Source organism: Eptesicus fuscus, chromosome 2 (genome assembly GCF_027574615.1).
Source record: "Eptesicus fuscus isolate TK198812 chromosome 2, DD_ASM_mEF_20220401, whole genome shotgun sequence".
NCBI lineage: Eukaryota > Metazoa > Chordata > Mammalia > Chiroptera > Vespertilionidae > Eptesicus > Eptesicus fuscus.
Window position 1 is genome coordinate 16,349,383 of NC_072474.1, and position 21,915 is coordinate 16,371,297.

General features: G+C 43.1%; 1 protein-coding gene across 1 annotated transcript in view; it reads right to left on the reverse strand.

Annotated features, from left to right (window-relative positions):
• Positions 1-9,014: 9,014 nt before the first annotated feature.
• Positions 9,015-21,915, reverse strand: part of GAD2 (glutamate decarboxylase 2) — a 65,305-nt gene continuing 52,404 nt past the window's right edge. Inside the window, exon 16 of the mRNA XM_008148870.3 lies at positions 9,015-9,188. Within this exon, the coding sequence (XP_008147092.2) occupies positions 9,015-9,188 (174 nt within the window). The remainder of the gene's footprint in view (positions 9,189-21,915) is intronic.

Here is a 21,915-nt window from a genome sequence, read left to right on the forward strand (position 1 = left end):
CTAAAATAAGAGTTCCATTTCATCCCAATTTTGACAGATTTGAAAATACGTTTTGTTGATGTATGAGTTGCCTGTATGATGAAATGTATTTAACATACATGTTTAGTGTAATCAAGACCCTTTTAATCTACTGATTGAGAAGTATGATATTTCAGTTAACTGGGTTTCTATAGAGGCAGAATAAGCATTGTCCCATTTTATTAAAGGCAAGAAAATGAATTTACCACCAATGCTTTATTTTGTTTAATAGGTGGATTAGAGGATGGCTTTATCTTTTTTGGATAATTTATAAACAATTGAGGGACTAATTATGCTACAGGTCATCTTTACTAACAATAATTTACAGCAGCAAATAACATTCCTGACCCTTGTGCGTTCTGTATGGTCTGATCCAGCCTTCAAGCAGGGGCAGAGTGGAGGTGCTGACAGCTCTCTGCCAGGACCAGCCTGGCTCTGCTGTGGCTGCAGGAGCTTCCAGGAGAAACCTTCCACCCTAATTAAATGCATATTTGTCTCCCACTCTCCAGACCACTCCCTTTTCTCATAGCTGCTTCCAGAACAATGACTCTTTTAGGTTTGATTCTTTTCATGTGTGTTAGCCAACAATGTGCATTTAGTTCTCTTTCTGACCATAGCTCCTTGGTGGGCCCACTGTAGGCTCTCCCAGCCACTGTGTGCTCTCTCTTTGAGGAATGCTCCAGGGGAGCCTCCCATGCCTGTCACACTCTACACAAGTCCCAGAATGCCTTTCTCCCTCTTGTCCTTCTGGAAAGTGTCCTTCAAGACCCAGCCTTCTCTGACCTCCCAAGGAGGCATCCTAGTCCTATCTCTCCTGCCATGCTGGGAACTTCCTGAAACCTGAGACTACGATCTTTCATCTTGGTCTGCCTGCAGCTAACACATCACAAAGACTCAATGTCTATGCTGATTTACTCTTTTTGTTTGTTTGTTGTTTGTTTGTTTTGTTAATCCTCACTCCAAGGATATTTTTCCATTGGTCTTTACAGAGAGTGGAAAAGAGGGGGTGAGAGAGAGGGAAACATCTATGTGAGAGAGACACATCCATTGCCTGTCCTTGCATGCACTCTGACCCTGGATCAGGGATGAGCCTGCAACCGAGGTATGTGCCCTTGACCAGAATAGAACCTGGGACCCTTCAGTCCATGGGCTGATGCTCTAACCCCTGAGTAAACCAGCCATGGCTTTGCTGCCTTACTCTTGCCTTACTCATTCAGGAAGGTAGGCGGCTGGAGAAGGAAAGTGGAGGTATGGGCACAGGGAATATCCTATATAATAAAAGCTGAATATGATAAGTGTCTGGTCATCTGGTTGGCCATTCAACCAATCAAAGCATAATATCTATACTAAAAAAGGGTAATATGCTAATTAGACCATGAGACCGGATGTCCTTCCGAACAAAGCCATGGTGGCAGGGCCAAGGCAGAGGTGGTTAGGGGTGAGCAGGGTGGCAGAGGGGGCAGTTGGGGGCAACCAGGCCCACAGGGGGGCAATTGGGGGGCAACCAGGCCAGCAGGGGGGTTAGTGAGGAATGACCAAATGACTGAACAGCAGACTGCGTGGGTGACAAGGCTGGCAGGGGAGTTAGTGAGGGACAAACAAATGAACAGCAGGCTGCATGGGGCAACCAGGTTAGCAGGGGGGGCAGTTGGGGGCAGCCAGATTGGCAAGGGGGCAATTGGGGGGTTACCAGGCCGGCAGGGGGCAGTTGGGGGGCGAACAGGCTGGCAGGCAGAGGTGGTTAGGGGTGATCAGGCTGGCAGGGGGGGGCAATTAGGGGCAATCAGTCAGGCAGGAAGGTGTGCCAGCCATTCCGGATTGTGAGAGGGATGTCCAACTGCCGGTTTGGGATCAGGCCTAAACCAGCAGTCAGACATCCCCGAGGGGTCCTGGATTGGAGAGAGTGCAGGCTGGCCTGAGGACCGCCCCCATGCACGAATTTTGTGCACCAGGCCTCTAGTGTTAATGATATATTAAGGCAGCTTAAATGCTCGCTATGATGTGCATTGACCACCAGGGGACAGATGCTCCAACTGGTAGATTAGCTTGCTGCTGGGGTCCGACAGATCAGGACTGAGTGGGATGGGCCAGACATGCTGTGGAGCCCTCCCGTGGTCCCTCCCTGGCTGGGCAGTCTCCTGCTTCTCTCCCCAGCCCTGATCCTGCATTGGTGGGGTCCCTCAGCCTGGCCTGTGCCCTCTCGCAATCCAGGCTGAGGGATACCCCCCTGAGTGCATGAATTTCATGCACCAGGCCTCTAATACACACACACACACATATATATATGTCATTAGGGGCTCTTATGGTTCTCCCATTTCTGAAGCATACTGTGTTATTTAACCTCAGAAGGGAATGACTAAAGTCTTTTTCATTCTTTCTTAGAGGAATCCCTCCATTGGGCACAGGAGGATGAGATAATTATGGCTCCTGTGTCAGACAGAACCTAGCGCTGTTCTTAGCTGGCAGGGATGCTCCAGTGTGCTGCTGTGAAGGGTCCTGGGAGAGGCAGGGGGAGCAGCTTCCTCGAGCCTGTGGGAGAGTGAATGAAGGCAGAATGGGATTCTTCCTAAGTGCCAGTCTCATGATGTGGGGTGTGGGATATGCAGCCTTGCTGGTGCTGTTCCCTGTGTGACAAGGCCTTCCATAGCCCCCACCAATCATCTCTTTGCAGCAAAGGTAGCTGTAGTGGCATCTGTCAACCGGGGATCCTCTGCTCAGGTGGCTGCTGCTCACCAGCTAATAGGTGATTATCTAGCCTGCCCTTGTGGGGCCCAGACTTAATAGAATCTAATACCGTCCTTATAAATACATTTCCCAGAATAAACCTGCTCCCAGTGTGCTCAAGCCCATGACTCTGCAGAAGTACATGGTCTCCATTGATGTTTTGTTTAAGCAACAAACCAACAAACAAAACCCCTTTAATTTGTCTGAAAAGCTACCAGAGCAGCAATGACACTCCTAGTGAGGGTGTGGATAGGTTGACTCCCCAGCAGCCAGCCATCGGGAGGTGATTCTAACACTAGGAAGGCAGGGCAATCACAGGACAGAGCAGGGGAAAGAAGGGAATCGTCACTGCTATTGCCAAGGGCCTTAGAGGGGTTTTCTCATCGGATCCTTACAACCCTCTGTGATAAGTACCACTAAGCCAAGTTGGCAGACGAGGAAACAACATTCAGAAGTGTAAAGAGAAGAGACAATATATTATGGAGTAGGAAGTTTGTCATTAGTCCAGGAATTATTGAAGGGCTTCTGACATTTCACAATAGCTGCCTCAGGCTGAAGGTGAGCATTAGAGAAAGGGATTAGGCCAGGCCTTTGCCCCTTGGAGGAACCTCCCTTCCCCGTTTCCACACGGAATCTCACTGAATGTTGCTATAGCTGTTGGATGAATAGTGTCACTGGGTTGGGGTCCTTCATGCATTGAATTTATTCCTAAACTAAATCAGCTCTTATAATAATTATCATTATAGCTCATAATGACGGGAGCAGAGAGAATCAGTCAATGTTAGAATTCAATTAATTCTCAATAGATCTTTTACCTCAAATCCCATCCACCCTTCTAAAAAAGTGATGTGAGCAAATGCTTTGTTTTTGCCACTTTAAAAAGGAGAAATTCTTCCTTTACCTCTTGGCTGCTTAGTAAGAATTGGACCCATCTGCTCTTTCCTGAACAGAGACCAGCCTGGGCTCAGCCAACTGTGGAGATGCCCAACGGTGCTCCCTCTGGAATGTGTCTCCACAGGACAGAGGGAATGTATGTACCCTTAGGCAACAATTTAAACAAAAATTAATATAAAGAAAATTCCTATTCTTTTTTAAAAATATTTTTTTTTATTGATTTCAGAAAGGAAGGGAGAGGGAGAGAGAGATAGAAACATCAATGATGAGAGAGGATCATTGATTGGCTGCCTCCTGCACGACCCCTACTGGGGATCTAGCCTGCAACCTTGGCATGTACCCTTGACTGGAATCGAACCCGGGACCCTTCAGTCCACAGGTCAATGCTTTATCCACTGAGCAAAAACGGCTAGGGCAAGAAAATTCCTCCTCTTTACTCTCTTGATCTCCACAATCATAAAACAGACATCTAAGGACATACAGGGAAAGCAAAAGCTTTAGCAACAAGATTTCCTTTTGACTGTCTAAACTCTAAATTGAAAGAAACTTTGAAACTCTCCTCTGGTCAAGTTTGCATAATAGAATTTTCTTGGAATTTTCAAAGTAATCATGTTTAAATAAATTGAAATTTCTCTGGAAAGTCCTTTTCTTGTCAATTGTAATACACTTTTAATTAGTTTTCCTGAGCCAGAAGCCTCAGTTCTGACACTCTAATAGAGACCACAAATATTTTCTCCAAAAGTGGGAAGCAGGATTCCCAGAAGAGAAGGGTCTGTGCAGCCACTTAGGCTGTGGTTTGTTTGTGTTTATCCAGCATGTGCTACCAGGCCTGGACTAAGGGCAGCGGGTGCTAGGAAGGGATGACCCTCAATTTAGAACGTTTAGTGCGTCTTTGCTACTTGCTTTTTGAGACGTTGGAAACTCTTTAATGGTTTGGGGGTTGCGCGGAGGACAAGTCATTCTTCCTTCTCTGGTGTGCCCCAATGATTGTGTCTCACTGTGTGAATGGAAGCTGTCAGCCTTAGGTGAGTGAGCGCATTGGCAGTTCCAATGAAGCCAAAGCTGATGTCCCATGTCATTTGTTCTAACTCTGACGGCTGCCTGTCTGGGGCTAGGGTGTGCCCTGGGGAAGGAGTTGAGAACAGGTACTGGATAATTCATCCCAACTAAAACCAGTTACTTCCTCTGGCTCTTCCCATTCACTCCGCTAGCCTTTCTGAGTCTCCCCCCTTCTCTATTAAAGCTGAGGCCAAGGCTGAGACCCAGGCTGCCTCAGCCACCAGCCTGCTGTCCTCAGGGATAATTCATACCTGGGCTTTCTACAGGGAGGGGCTGCGGTCACATGCTCTCTGTGTTCAGCACAATCTTGTCTAGATGAGTTACGGGGCATGCAGGGCTTACATCTGAGGCCTGGCTCTTCCAGGCAGCTGCCCAGAATACAAGTAAAACTACCACATGCTGAGCATCCACTATGTGGCAGGCATTGGGTTTTTTTCTTTCAGTCTTCACCGTCACCCTTGTGTAAGTGCTGTTTTTGTCCTCACTTAACAGATGAGCTCACTGAGGTTCAGAGAGGTTAAGTGATTTGCCGAGGGTCACAGAGCAGATAAATAGCAGAGCTGGCACCTGAGGCCAGGCAGCCTGACTCCTGCAGCTGCTCCAGTAGCTGCCTCATGGGAAGGATGAAAACGTGGGCGCACGGATCCTACCTCTCCTGGCAGGAGCTTCGGTTTCCAGGCCACCAAACCCAGTCCTTCAGGATACCTCCTCCCCATGGCATTAGAGCACGCATAACATAGACTAAATCTGATTTGTATTTATTCGGCCACACAAGTCCCTGGCAAGGCATATCAGAATATACTCCACCACTTCACTTCCCATGGCTTTCTAGTTTTTAACCTGCTCGCACCTCAACAGCCCATGTGTATACAGTGTTGTATTGCGTGCCTGATTCACATGTGTCCCAGCTGCCCTGAAAAGTGTGTGGGCCTCCGTGGGTCTCCCGGGCCACAGGCCGGGCATTTGTTATAGAATCAGGGAAAGGAGAACACTCACTGAATATGTGATATCATTATGGAAATTTTATTATTACAGTTTTAGTTGTGATAATGGTATTGAGGCCTTTTTTATTTAAGGAATCCTCTTTTACAGATTCACATAAAAATAATTTGGGGTGGGGAGGATATGAGATGGGGGAATAGATGAAATGAGATTCAGGCCCTGAGTCAGCAAATGTTGAAGCTGGGGGAGGCCTTCATGAGGAGGAATCTATTACACTGTTTTCTCCACGTGTGTATGTACACAAAAGTTCCCATTAAAAAAATTATTTAAAAAGATTGGATCCGACTGAAAGAGAACCCAGAGTGGTAAGCAATGTGCTGCAGAAGCTACAGTGGGGGCAACTGCAGAGATAAAAGCTTTTTTTCCCAACAAAGACCCAGAGACACGTTGAGCGCTGTGACAGGTGAAGGGCCTTTTATTCAGGCAGCTCACTAAAACTTAGCTCCACAAGGTCAGAAATAACGATACAAAGCCTGAGCTGTGTCCACATTCACACATTTATTTGGGTTTAGAGAGACGACACATAAAATACTTTGATCATACACAAGTTTATGTTTGGTAAGAACAGGTTGCCACAGGTTTATATTTTTTCTTTTTTTCTTTTAGTAACGGAATAATGCTGGGGAGATGGTGATGTCTTGCAGAAACACCATTTGGGAACACGATTTGGCACACGTAGCTAATAAATACACAGTGTTTGTACTTAGCATTTGAAAACAGGACAGCACATGCAAGGTGATCTCCACTTTTAGGGTCCTTCACACCCTGTCCTGCCCTATATTTACACCTGTGCTTTCTTTGTCCTTATTCCGAGGAGTAGGACCTACTCCAAACCCCAGTAGGGACAATACTTGCAATTTTGGCAGCATGTGACATTCCATATTGGTTTCCTCTGTTCTCAGAGATAAAGTAGCACTCACCTTGCTTTTTGTGAAATCACAATTGTCAAAGGAGATTCTCAGTGGGGTGCTTAGCCAAGGGCATGTTCTGTATTAGAGCTGATGTGGAGGGCGTACAGTTTAGCAGAGAGGGGAAGAGAGAGATTACGGGAACAGTGCGAATGCAGTTCTCAGAATATCGATACAGCTACCACACAGAAAAAAGACATATCAATAATATATTGTACAAGCTTTTACAGCAACACATGTTGATTTGCAGCACTGTAAAGTTCATATCTAAAGCACACAACCACAATCTGAGGTGACAAGACAGTACTATCAATACAATAAAGGCAACACAGTTACATACACAACTGATTCCTTTTCTTTCCTCACAGCTTGCGATAATACATAAATTCAATCCGATTTATATGTCTCAGATTAAGACATACCACACTTGTTTCAAGTATTTAAAATAATAAACACAATATTGCTGTATAAACGAAAATGGTCATGTTAATTCTGATCAAAGGTACAACCCAACTTTTCTAAAATTTGTAAAGAATGGTTCCTTCCACCTAAGCCTTTGGCACTGGGGATTTTGGCTAATGTTCAAAACAACTTCCCTCCCACCTGAGTGGGTGACAGACCTGCTTTAAAGAATATTTATTAAACTGCCGGGACCTATTAGTCTTCTATTTACCTCCTTCCCTGGGCTATGGCTGGTAGGGGTTTCACTACACATGGGTGAGCTCCTAGCAAACTTGGGGAAAGGACCTGGAAGGAGCAAGGGGTGGGGAAAGTCACCTGTTGGTAAAAGCGATTTCTGGTTCATAAAGAAAGGAGAAATGTTTCTAAATCTGTGCCTGCAGCCTCACATATGAGTCCGCAGTGCCCTCTGCCAGCACTCAGCATCTGAGAATCAGAGGCCCAGAACTCTCTGTGGGACCTCTTGTTAGCTCATGTCTCTCCATCACGTTTACAGGGGCAGAGGATGCTTTCAAATATTGTTTTGAATTCTAAGGACCTTAATCTTTGCATAATCTGGGCACCTTGGGTCTTGGTGGGAGATAGAGAAAAGAAGGTCTTAAGGTGCTGTCTCAAAATCCCAGATGAGGAGCTATTTTCACCAGAAGGACAAAAAGTAACTACCCATGGAGTTGAAAATAATTATTTGGGATCCCAGTGATGGGGCACCTAGCAGGGGAGACTTTCGTGGGTAGAGATGGTTGGAAATGAAACTAAGCAATTACTCAGGTGGTAAAGGACTCTTTCTTGGACAGTGGCAAAGCGGCGTCCGGGCTGACACCATTATTCTCAAGCAGACATCCTTTCTCCCATGGCTGGCTTTAATTTCCTGGGCTCACCACATTCTGGAGTGTGCTTTGTTCTTCTTCGCCCAGGCTGATTAGATTTTATTTTTCTCTAATTAATCCAAATGACCTAATAAAAGATATGGTTTGGGAAGATGCCATAAGAATCAGCATCAACCTTCTGTTTAAAACAGGGTGAACTGGAAAGTAGAATAGAGAGGATTACCCTAATTTAGTCTAAGATGAAGCTTGGCTTGTCATGATCACTGAGCAGATCTGCAAAGGGTCAACTGGGTGGAAAACATTTTTAAATGGGAAGGGAGTCTTATTGTTTATCTGATCAATTATATTAAGGGACTTGCAGTATTCTTTTGTGTTTGTTTTATAATACTGACTTTAGAGATGTGATAAGCCATAACATGAATACAAAGAAGGCATCATACCTTTCTTAAGAATTTTGTGGGCCTATGTTTCAAAATAACTGCTAAGTGTTTTATTGTGCCTCCATGAAAAGAAAAAAAAAATCTGGCTTAGTTTTTATATCTGCCCCTGCAGTTTGTATAACCCATATAAAATAAAAATCTATATGTTACAAAATAGGATTTCTTTTTAATATATATATTTTACTTTTGTAAAATTATATGTATTTAAATACATTTGAAATGTCGCTATAGGTAAATTAGAAATTTTTTTCTAATACTATGAAAAAGGCAAGAGTTTTTATTGTCAACATACATTTTATATTTACTTAATCCTTTTTACTGCACCCCAAAGAACCTTTTATGATTCAGGGGCAATTTGGCACTATTCAATCATACTACTGTTAAGTGAAAATAACATTTGATTTGCATACTCTATTAAAAGTAAGGGAAGTACTTATAACAATTTTAAGCTTTTCCTTATTGACTAGAACACAGCCTTTGTCACTAATTATTAGAGAGGTATTCTAACTTAAGAAAGGGTTTTTTAAAGGAGCAATGTTGTTGTTGTTTTTCACTGTACTTCTACGTTGACACCACAATATAGAAATAGGTTTACTTTGGAACAGACTACAAATACATTCACACAGGTTGTGATAACTTAATTGTCTACCTAGAGAATTGAACCAACTTAGTGAGTTAGTTTATTATAAATCTTGTCCAAGGCGTTCTATTTCTTCAATCAGGAAATCAATGTCTTGGTGAGTTGCTGCGGGATTTGAAATGACCATGCGGAAGAAATTGACCTTGTCTCCCAAGGGCTGGTAGCTGACCATTGTGGTCCCATACTCCATCATTCTGGCTTTAATCACCGGAGCCACCTGTGTGAGAGACCAGACCAATATGGTGACTGTTTCTCCTGGAGGCTCTTCCCTTGGTCAAATAATCTGCTATCAAGTAGCATTTTTTCAGCTTTTAACGAAACAATTCAACCATATTTGTTTTTCCTTGAAGGAATTGCCTCCAAGCTTCCTTGGGATTGGAGGACTGGAGCATCTGTATATTTAGATCTTAAAGGTGATCAGAGGAATAATAAATGGTAGTGAAAGGATTTTAGAGATAGGAGAGGCGGGTTTTAGGGAAGGCAGGTCCATGGGAGAGGAATGCATACGTGACAGGCAGAGACAGCTCCAAGCTGCCAGATTGCTTATAAGAATGTAACAAGATAATGGGAAGAAGAAGAGGGGGTCACCAGGTGAGCTTTGAAATGATGAAACTGATATCATGCAGGCATAAGGGGCAGGGAGAGAGGGGGGGAGGGGAAGTGGCCAATTAGGAAAACATGGGGGACATAAAATAAGGAAGGGTCCAAATAGAAAGTGACATGAACAGACAAAGAAGTTTTCAGCATTTATAAACCTGTAGACAAAGAAAATCACAGGACTAGGTTTTCCCATTTTAGAGAGAGCAGGGCTTTCCCATTTTGGGGATCCCCCCGCTGTGGAGTTCCCCTTTGGGGGCCCTGCCCCAGGGGGAATCTGTGTATGCTTAAAATAAATGTTCAGAACCAAGATGGTGGCATAGGTAAAAGCCTGTACTCACTGCCTCCCACAACCACATCAAAATTACAACTAAAATACAGAACAAATATCATCCAGAACTGCAGGAAAGCTAGCTGAGTGGAAGTACTACACATAGAGAGGTAAAGAAGAAAGCACACTGAGACTGGTAGGAGGTGTGGAGGCACGGAACAGGCTGGTCCAGCACTGGGGTGTGCTGCTTTTTTAATCAGAAGGAAGCTTGCCTCTTCAGAGGCCATCCAGAGGAGCAAGGGGCCCAAGCCCCACACCAGACCCCCATCCCAGGGTTCCAGAGCTCGGGAAAGAAGTCCCTATGGGCTGTAAGAACTATGGACTGTAAAAACTAGTGCAGATTGGGGCTGAGTGACACACAGGCTGTTGGAGACCCAGCTGTGTAGAGGGCCACCTGGGAAGGCACATGGGCATTTCTTTAATTATCGTCAGCTGAACTCAGGGCGATAGGCAGAGCCACGCCCTGGGAACATGCTTCCCCAATGAGGCTGGACGTGTTGTCAGCTTGGCCTTCATATCAGCCCAGGTGTCAGCAGGGGTGGGTCTAGATATGTAAATCTAGTCAAGCACCAGGAATGCTAGGGCCTACTTAAGAATGCAAATAAGCTCCTTTGATCCTAAGTTTTGGTGATACTTCCTGGTATTGGGGGTATAAAATAAATGTGCTGCGTGGGCTCAGGTCGTCATCGCTGCCTCTCCATCAGAGAGAATGGCATCCCACCTGGCTCCCAGCTTGCTTCTATTTCTGTGCCTTTCTTTCTTTCTTTCTTTCTTTCTCTCTCTCTCTTTCTTTCTTTCTTTCTTTCTTCCTTTCTTTCTTTCTTTCTTTCTTTCTTTCTTTCTTTCTTTCTTTCTTTCTTTCTTCTTTCTTTCTATTATTTCTCAATCCCTGGCTGGCTCCATTTAGAACCGGTTCGTTCATCTCTCTTTCCGTGCTGGACACGGAAAAGGGAGATCCCCGCCACATCTGGCCCCCGCACAGCTGCTCCTCTTAAAAGGCTGGCATCATGAGCTGCATTTACAAGCTCCCACTTCCTCTGAACTCCAGTGCCGGGAGAGGCTCTGGGGACCCAGACACAAATGGGGAGAAACTGGACTGTCTGGCATTGGGGCAGGAACTCACAGTCGGCTTTCTTCCAGACAGAGGTGCTCATAGTGGTCATTGTTCCTGTGCTGGCACCTCCCCAGGCCAGGGCTGACTGGCAACCATTTCTGTTTGCTCCACCCTGGTGATTCCCTGAAACCCCACCCTATCCAATTTACAACCTCACCCAAGCTGTGTGCAGTGGTTTTCGCATATGAATGGTCTGTCCTTTCTCAGGGTAAAACCTGTCAAACAAGCTGCAGCTGGGTCTGGGAGCCCCAAACCTATCAATAAAAGGCCCAAAAACCAGTACCAGCACCAGCCTGCCTTGCTTTACAGCTGGGCCTCATCTGGGCACTTCCAAACCCAATACAAAGAGGAGGAATCTGATGGGGGGGAAACCAAGATGGCAGCATAGATAAACACCTAAACTGCTGCCTCGCACAACAATTTCAGAACTACAACTAAAAGACAAAACGTCTATCACCCAGAACCACAGGAAAGCTGGCTGAGTGGAAGTTCTACAACTAGAAGGAAAGAAAAAAGAGCATTGAGACATGCACAAGCACTGAAAAGCTGAGGTACGGAGGTGCATGAATCGGGCTGGCAGTGGGCAACTGGGTGCGCTGCTTTTTCAACCTAAAGGGAGACAAGCTCCCAAATACTCTGAACTCCATTTTCTAGGGAGACGTTGGGGACCCAAACTCCTACGGGGAGAAGCTGGACTGTCTGCCATTGGGTCAGAAAGTGAGGGTGGCTTTCTTGCAGAGGTGTGTGCAGCAATCATTGTTTACTACACTGGGGCGCGAGACACGGGGACGGGGAATCTTGGAGACACAGAGAGGGCTGACTGGCAGCCATCACTGTTTGCCACGCCCTAGCCTAGTGACTCCCTGAGACCCCGCCCTGCACAATCTACAAACCCACCCAAGCTCCACACAGCAGCTTTTGCATATAAATGGCCTGCCCTATCGCAGCTTAACCTAACAAACTGCAGCCCTGGTCAGACAGCTCCAAAACCTCCAAACCCCAAGCAAAGAGGAGAAAACTGTAGTTCTCGCTGTAGCTCCTGCTTGGTGACCTCAGACAGTAGCTGACCTGCACCCCATTGGAGATCCAGAAGCCAGTGTACCTAGTGGTCAGTGTGAGACAACACCAGATTTCAATTCCTCACATCCATAAGTGACATATTCAAGAGGCAGACTCAGTGAGCACCAAAACCCCACTGAACAAGTCCTGCCCCATAAGCGTGTCTCCAGCACATCAGTTCTTCCATTATAGACACAGTGGGTCCTCACAGCCAGTTGGCCTGGAGGTCAATTCCTCCCAGTGTACCAACAGCAAGCAAGGCTTAACTACACCAAGACTTTGCACTCAGCCCACAAAGGGGTGCACCAAGAGTGTCCACCTCAGGTGATAGGGGAGGCTGATCCACTGGGCCCTATAGGTCACCTACCACAGAAAACCACTCCATCAACACAGGGAAGCAGCAAAATGGGGAGACAAAGAAACAAGTCACGAATGAAAGAAATGGAGGAAAGCAAACTACTGGACATAGAGTTTAAAACCACATTTATAAGGTTACTCAAGAATCTTCTAAAAACCACTGAGAAACTTGATGAGACCTACAAGGAGCTTAGTGAGACCTTCAAGGACCATAATGAGAATGCCAAAAAAAATGGAAAAGGACCAGTTAGAAATTAAGCATACACTGTCTGAAATAAAGAATATACAGAAATTCAACTCTAGATCAAAGGACCCCAAGAATCAAACCAAAGATCTGAAATATGAGGAAACAAAAAAAAAAACACCCAACCAGAAAAACAAAAAGAAAAAAGAATCCAAAAATATGAAGATAGTGTAAGGAGCCTCTGGGACAACTTTAAGCGTACCAACATCCGAATTATTGGGGTGCCAGAAGAAGAGAGAGAGCAAAATATTGAAAAACTATTAGAAGAAATAATGACAGAAAACTTTCCCTACCTGGTGGAAGAAATAGACTTACAAGTCCAGGAAGTGCAGAGAACCCCAAACAAGAGGAATCAAAGAGGACCACACCAAGACACATCATAATTAAAATGCCAAGGGCAAAAGACAAAGAGAGAATCTTGAAAGCAGCAAGAGAAAAACAGTTAGTTACCTACAAGGGAGTACCCATACGACTGACAGCTGATTTCTCAACAGAAACTGTGCAGGCCAGAAGGGAGTGGTAAGAAATATTCAAAGTGATGAATAGCAAGAACCTACAACCAAGATTACTCTACCCAGCAAAGCTATCATTCAGAATTAAAGGTCAGATAAAGAGCTTCACAGACAAGAAAAAGCTAAAGGAGTTCATCATCACCAAACCAGGATTATATGAAATGCTGAAGGTATTCTTTAAGAAGAGGAAGAAGAAGAAAAAGGTAAAGATAAAAACTATGAACAACAAAATGACAACAAATACATACCTACCAACAAGTCAATCTAAAAATCAAGTGAACAAAAAATCTGATGAACAGAATGGAATGATGAATATAATAGAATCAGGGACATAGAAATGGAGTGGACTTACAATTCTCAGGGGGAAGGGGGTGTGAGGGGTGTGGGAAGAGATTGGACAAAAATTTTACACCTATGGATGAAGACAGTGGCAGGCGGTTAAGGCATGGGGTGGGGTGGGGAATTAGGTGGAGGGGAGCTATGGGGGGGGTGGAGAGGAACACCTTAATAATCTGAACAATAAAGATTAAAAAAACAAAAACAAAGAGGAGGAATCTGCAGATCTCTCTGTAGCTTCTGCTGGATGGCCCCAGGAAGTGGCTGACTTTGCACCTCCCTGGAAACACAAGAGCCAGTGTACCAGTGGTCAGTGTGAGACCATACCAGATTACCACTCTTCACATCCATAAGTGACACACTCAAGGGGAAGACTCAGTGAACACCAAAGCCCCACTGAAGCAAGTCCTGCTTCATAAGGGTGTCTCCTGCACAGCAGCTCTCCCACTGTAGTTGCAGCTGGTCCCCACAGCCAATTGGCCTGGAGGTCAATTCCTCCCAGTGACACCAACAGCAATGAAGGCTCAACTACAATAAAACTGTGCACAAAGGGGTGCACCAAGAGTGTCTACCTCAGGTGATTGGGGAGGCTGAGCCACTGGGCCCTATAGGACACCTATTACACAAGGCCACTCTATCAACTCAAGGAGACTTAGCAACTACCCAATACATAGAAACAAACACAGGGACGCAGCCAAAATATGGAGACAAAGAAACATGTCACAAATGAAAGAAATGGAAGAAAGTAAACTACTGGATATAGAATTCAAACCACAGTTATAAGGTTACTCAATTGTCTAGAAACCACTGAAGAACTTAGTGATACTTTCAAGGATCTTAGTGCGAATGCCAAAAAAATGGAAAATGACCAATCAGAAATTAAGCATACACTGTCTGAAATAAAGAATAATATACAGGTATTCATCAGTAGATTAGAGGATCCTGAGAATCAAATCAATGATTTGAAATATGAGGAAGCAAAAAACACCCAACCAGAAGAGAAAGCTAAAGGACTTCATCACCGCCAAACTAGGATTATATGAAATGCTGAAGGTTATTCTTTAAGAAGAGGAAGAAGAAGAAAAAGGTAAAGATAAAAATTATGAACAACAAAGTGACAACAAATACATATCTATCAACAAGTGAATCTAAAAATCAAATAAATAAAAAAATCTGATGAAGAGAATAACTGGTGAATGGAATAGAATCAGGGGCATGGAAATGGAACAGACTGACAATTCTCAGAGGGAAGGGGGTGTGGAGGGGTGCAGGAAGAGATTAGACAAAGATCTTATATGCATGCATGCATTACCTATGGACACAGACAATAGGGTGTTGAGGGCCTGGGGTGGGGTGGGGCGGGAACCAGGTGGAGGGGAGCTATGGGAGGAAAAAAGAGGGACATCTGTAATAATCTCAACAATAAAGATTAATTAAAAAAACTTCCACAGTTTTGCTTAAAATCTTTTAGTCTGCGAATTTATTCTTCAAATTTTGTGAGACAAGCATCTGAGAGGAGAGTCACAGCTTGCTATTCTACATATCAGTAGGCTACTAAGTACTTGCTACCTTTTTCTTGACTTTCTAGTCAGTGTTTTGTGAGAATGAGAAGAATCTGGTGTTGGTCCAAGGCTAAATAGTTTAGCAGTACAACATTTGAGAGAGGGTATTCCCCCCCCCCTCAATAAATGTAGAAACATTGGAAGTAAAACATTGTTCAGAGAATGGTTTCCAAGAGATAAGCCTCAATATCAAGTGATGTATGAAAATCCGAAGACTTTTGAGACTCTACAGCAATCTTTTTCTTGAGACCCTAAAGCTTTCTAGTTCCTTTTCATTCACCTTTTGCATTAACTTAATTTATAAAATATTTTGAAATATGTTCCTTAAAAATGATGAAGAATCAGCTGAGGCAAAAGGCTGAACCCCTAAGGACTTAACATTACAGAAGTCAACCACAGCTGAGGTTTTTCCACATGTTTGCCAGTCTGATGACTACAGTGCCAGCTGTCCTCTATTGTGTATGAAATTAAAGTCAAACTCTTCACTCAGCATAAAGGCCTGTCACCCAGCTCACCAAAAGAAACCTTCAACTCTGACACGAGCTACCTATGTAATACCCTTGGAGTGTACCACACATATTTTTATCCCTTCACACTTGTTCTGTCGCACTTGTTCTCTTTGCTTAGAATCTCTTTTGTCTTATGGTTCACATTCAACACACAATCCAAGGCTACACCAGAGTCCTACAACTGCTATGAACTCCTTCCTGATTCCTCTAGTCCACTAACATCTTCTCTCTTTTAATTCATCACTATATGATCCTTACCTATAGGTTATGACTATATTCTAATTTCCATTTGTCCTCTTATGAGAAAATACATTTTATTTCTGTACTTCACTGGCAAGCACAGAGCCTTCCATTTTTTTTTTTGTTTACAGTGGTACTGGGTGCCTATTGAGTCCCTTATTGACTATAAAGGCATACATTTAATTTATGTCTAACTGGATGTATGGTCTGTCCAACGATATGTTATCATCGAGTCTGTAAATATAACATCTGATCTTTTAAATTTATTACTGTAAACATGTAACCAGGAATGGTAGGTGATAGGAACACTGTAAACTCATTCGGATAAACATAGTCAACAACTCAGTTAAAAAATGGGGATCATTTATCTGAAATGAAGGATAGTTAGATTCCAATGGAATGCTACTAGGAACATATCACTTTTCAATGCCAACCCATAAATAATCATTGGTTTACAATGAGGTTTTCATCTTCAAAGTACTCAATGCACAAAATCAATGTAGTTCCCATCAGACCTAGTGATTTTTTAGAAACCGGGAGTATAAAAAAATTTTTTCCTCCCACCTTCTAAATTCTTCTAGATGGATTAATAATCAAATTTAATGGACACAGTTTAACAGGAGAAAATGTCCAAACATTATTTTACAGGTGCCATAAGAATGAGAACCATGGACAGATTGGACAGTTAAGGGCTTATATGCCATCTTGAGCCAAGGAAAAGAGGAAGTGGATTGTGATTTGGGACAGGAAGGCAATTTTCATGAAGATGAAAAAGCAAAAGTTTAGTAAATGTTTGCTGGGCCATATTTAACAATAAGACACAGAGAGGACTTTGATCAAAGGGACCATGCTAGGTTCTTTCCTGTTTATTGCACTTAGTTTATATTAAACTATAGTTATCTGTGATAATATTTCCCTTCCTGGAGCAGGTTCTCTATCTAAATTCCTTTAGGCAGGTAATGGGGGATGGTCAAAGGTTATTTCTGAATTGTTTGTTTCATAATAACCAGCTTAAAATAACCAATATCTCAAAAGACATATTTTGGTGGCAAACGCTGCTATCCTTCATCACCAAAGACAAACTGCACCTTCACCTTCATTTCACCTTCACTTCCTAAACCTAATTTCCTCATCTAAAAATGTGGAGGATGGTTCCAGCACTGAGTTTTCTGATTCAATATTACCAAATTCTTAATTCCCTTCCTTATTCCATGGGGAGGAAATATAAAGAGGGATATTTCTGTTGGGTTGATCCTTCTTTCAACTCAAAGGATTAAGACTAAATCCAGAGCATTGGGCTCATCCAAGGGAATCCTATATAATAAAAGCCTAGGTGGCATCACGCCCTTGCACCACGCCCTCGCCTGACGTCATCACAAGATGGCTGCCACAAGATGGCCATCAGGGGAGGGCAATTGGGGGCAAACAGGCCAGCAGGAAAGGGCAGTTGGGGGTGCCCAGGCTGGCAGGGGAGGGCAATTGGGGGTGATAGGCCTGCAGGGGAGGGCAGCTGGGGGCAATCAGGCTGGCAGGAGAGCGGTTAAGGGGCCATTAGGTTGTCAGGCAGAAGCAGTTAGGGGCAATCAGGCAGGCAGGCAGGCAGGCAAGCAGGCAAGCAAGCGGTTAGGAGCCAGCAGTCCCAGATTGTGAGAGGGATGTCCCCAGAGGGGTCCCAGATTGGAGAGGGTGCAGGCCGGGCTGAGGGACACCCCCGTGCACAAATTTCATGCACCGGGCCTCTAGTAAATATAAATAAAAATGTAATATTTCAAGTCTGGGATTAAGTTCTGAAAATGAATTGCCTAGAATATTCTAGCCTAAGGACATGACATTTACCACTTTGTTCTAGGAAGCAGAGGAAGACAATGTGCTCCTGGGAAGAGAATGAGCAGGGTTGGGTGGGGGCCAATGGGGGGATAAGGACACATATGTAATACCTTAATCAATAAAGAAAATAAAATAAAAGAAAAACACTACTAAATATATATATATATGTAAAATATAAAATAAAATGTGCATTATCATTTGAACTCATTTCAAAATTTCTTGTCTATACAAAGAATTTAATGATTTTTTACGTATTTTGCTTAAATATTTTTAAATCTAAAAATGAAAGGGTTCTATTTTGCATGTTGGGACTGCTATAAAAGAAAAGAAAAAGATCCCATAAAATCATAATGTCATGAGAATGAAAAAGGAATAAAAAGAAATTATGATTAAAAAAAAAAAAAAAGGAATTCCAAGTCCATGTATCTGCAGGAACTTTAAAAAAATCACATAACTGTTCCTTAGTTTTACCTGTGCAACAATTATGTTTGCTCTTTAGAACTGATAAAACAATGACCATATTTAGTGAATTAAACCCTGATTTAGTTTGCATGGGAAAAACAAGAAAAACATATAGGAATGGAACTAATTATTAAGAACAACCACCTCTAACTTTTCAGATAAATGCAAATCAAAGGTTAAAAGATTAATGGTAACAGCCATCTTCCCAGATTTTGGCATTAAGTAAGATTGAGTCCCTCCAGTTCCTGAAGCTAGCTGGGATGGCAGAAATCACAGCTGTCTAAATACATGTGACTTTTAGTTGTTTCCAGAAAATGCTGATGAACTAAAATTAGCAGGAACATGGAACATCTATTTCATTACATAATCACTAATTGGAAGTTAAGAAGGAAAATAAAATTCTGACTATTCTGATGACTATATAGAGCTTTCACTTATCTCTAGGATGTGTGTGTAACATTTTTGGGTTTGCTGAATTAAGAAAGTCGGTTAAAAAAGAGAGGACTGCATATTGAAGAATTCACTAAGGGCCTAATCAGCAAGAGCTCTTTGGAACTGCCTTAAAAGTTTTAGGGTATTATTTTCTCCTTTGTGCCATTAGGTTTTCCAGTCCTTTAGAAAACAATAACCAGACGACTCTTTCATAATTTGAATGCACATTTTTTCTTCCTCCAAAAACAGCTCAGATTAAAGCATCACGAAATGTATTTTTCACTGTGTATTACAAAACCTTAATGTTTTTAAATCTTGGAAGTGTGATTGAAAATTTTGAAAAATGAAATAGCAGAATAATGATAAATAAGACATTCTATAATGCTTAAGTCTCCCCATTACATTTAATAACAGAAGAGTCACAACAAATATGAGGTTAAATACTTCTTTACAAATTTACTCTTAATTCCATAGTTGACCTTTTGAAAGTATGCCAATCAGTATCTATACTAATAAAAGCCTAGGAGGCCCTCACGCCCTTGTGCGACGCCCTCGCACCCTTGTGCAATGCCCTCAAGTCATCACAATATGGCTGCCCCATGTCATCACAAGATGGCCACCACAAGATGGCCGTCACAAGATGGCTGGCAGGGGAGGGCAGTTGTGAGCAATCAGGCTGGCAGGGGAGGGCAGTTGGGGAGACCAGTTCTGTAGGGGAGAGCAGTTGGGGCGACCAGGTCTGTAGGGAAGGGCTGGCAGGGGAGGGCAGTTGGGGGCCATCAGGCTGGCAGGGGAGGGCAGTTGGGGGCCAACAGGCTGGCAGGAGAGGGCAGTTGGGAGTGATCAGTCTGGCAGGGGAGCAGTTAGGGGGCAATCAGGCTGGCAGGCAAAAGTGGTTAGGGGCAATCAGGCAGGCAGGCAGGCAGGTGAGTGGTTAGGAGCCAGCAGTACCGGATTGTGAGAGGGATGTCCGAGGGGTCCCAGATTAGAGAGGGTGCAGGCTGGGCTGAGGGACACCCACGCGCCCCCCCGCCCCCCGTGCACAAATTTCATGCACTGGGCCTCTAGTCCTATATAATAAAAGCCAAGCAACCATAACAGCGTAACGACCAGAACGACGGCTTGACCAGTCTCTATGAGGTGCATTGACCACCTCTCAGTCCCTCCTCCCCAGCCTGCAGTTTCTGATCACAGGATGGCGAATGGGGAACCACAGGAAACTGGGGTGGGTGGCGGCGGGGCATGACTGGGGATTAACGAGCAGGCAGAAGATGGCCCTGATCGCAGGCTAGACCTAGGGACCCTACCCGCACATGATTTCATGTGCTGGGCCTCTAGTAGGACTATAAAAGCTGATAGAAGAGATGCAGATAATGATCAAATATAATAAAAATTAAAATATAAGAAGATAATGATAATAAAGAACTAGAAATACAAGTGATGATCAATATGCAGCCTTTGGATTCTTATCTGATAAATTCCTGCATTTGGAGTCTGTGTGCTGTCCCTTAAGGCAAGTGATCATGTCTCCATAGCACCCTAGGCCCTCATGCCCACTCTGCCTCCATGACAGTGTGCTACCTGCACAGTCACAGTCTTGACGGGCAGCAGGAAATGCACCCACCAGATTCTCATCTTTACCTCCCTCATGAAACTGTGACTTATGCCTGTTTTGGTAATAACCAGTTGTTACTTGATAATTATCCCTAAGCCAGCATGTGGCCTGAGAAAAGGCCCATGGTTCACTAGTAGGTTTCCTACTTATTTCCTTCCCTATTCTGAAAGATTCAAATAACACTTTAGCTCAACACTGTTTAGTGCCTATTTTATGCTTAAACACATAACTTAAGTTAATTTTCTTTTTTTTATTATTGTTAATCCTCACCCAAGGATATTTTTCCATTTTTTTAAATTTAAATTCTTTATCATTGAAAGTATTACATATGTCTCCTTTTCCCCCCATTGACCTCTCCCAGGCCGCTCCCCCCAGCACATGTCCCCACTCCCCTACTGTCTGTGTCCTTTGGTTATGCTTATATGCGTGCACACAAGCCCTTTGGTTGGTCTCTTACCCTTTTCCATTTATTTTTAAAGAGAGTGAGTAGAAGGGAGGGAAAGAGAGAAATATCAATGTGAGAGACACAATGATTGGTTGCCTTCCACAAACACCCATTAGGGCCAAGGATTGAACCTGCAACCCAGGTACCTGCCCTTGACTGTGAATTGAACCCTGGACCCATCAGTCCATGAGTAGATGCTCTAACCACTGAGAAACACTGGCCAAGGCTAATTTAATTTTCTTGTTTGCCATATACCACATTGAAGACTCCATATTTCTCCCCATTTGGGGTCTTTATCAGCACTGACCAAAAGAACATTCTGTAATGATGGAGATATTCTCTATCTGAACCATTGGAAATAATAACCACTAGCCACAAATTGAGCACCTGACATGTGGCTAGTATGACTGAAGAAGTAAAGTTCTGGTTGAAATTATTTTTAATTGATTTAAATTTGAATATCCACATATGGCTATTACTACTACATTGGACAGTGCAGATGATTTACCTTGCCTCAGCTCTTTTCCTTTTGGGATCGTGTGTGTGTGTGTGTGTGTGTGTGTATCAATTTCACTGGTCCCTGAACATTATAGTTTAAGTGCTTTGTACTTAATGAAAAACTTTTCTGAAACTCTGAAAAATTATTGACATAAAAGAAATTTAACCTTGATATTAGTGGTTCTTTTTTTATTTCCAATTCTGAATTGCTGAATTCTCTCTATTAGAGTTAGGAAAATGGAGTCACAGGATAGGGGAAAATTAGGAGAATTCATTTTGCAATCCCAGGAGACTTTCAAATTTAATTTATCTACAGCATAAAAGTAACTTACTAATATTCTAATGGCTGTTCTCAAGAAATAATTTCCATTCCATTACAGTTTATGTGATGTGTTAAATCTAAGAGGTATTTGAAGAAAGTTGTATTTAACTGGGGAACTCAGAGTTGACTTTTGCTCAGAAAATGATGAAAAATCCTTTTTGTTTTGTATTCCCATCTTGATCCATCCCTTAGCCCAGCAATAATTTATCAATTTAATAAATGGAATCAGCCAAACTACTCTATGCATTTTCTGCCTGGTCAGAGAATTAAAGGAGCGAAAGCCAATGAAAATGGAAATATCTAATTTCTAACTAACTTGACAAATAAAATTAGTTATTGTTAAGATAATATATACCATGGAGAAGCCACCATAAAAGTTCCAGAAAAAAATGAATTCTTTCCTCTCAAACAGTAGCAGGCCATTTTTTATTTTTGCCAGAACCTATAATTTTCTCCAATATGAGCATCCTTACTCCATTATG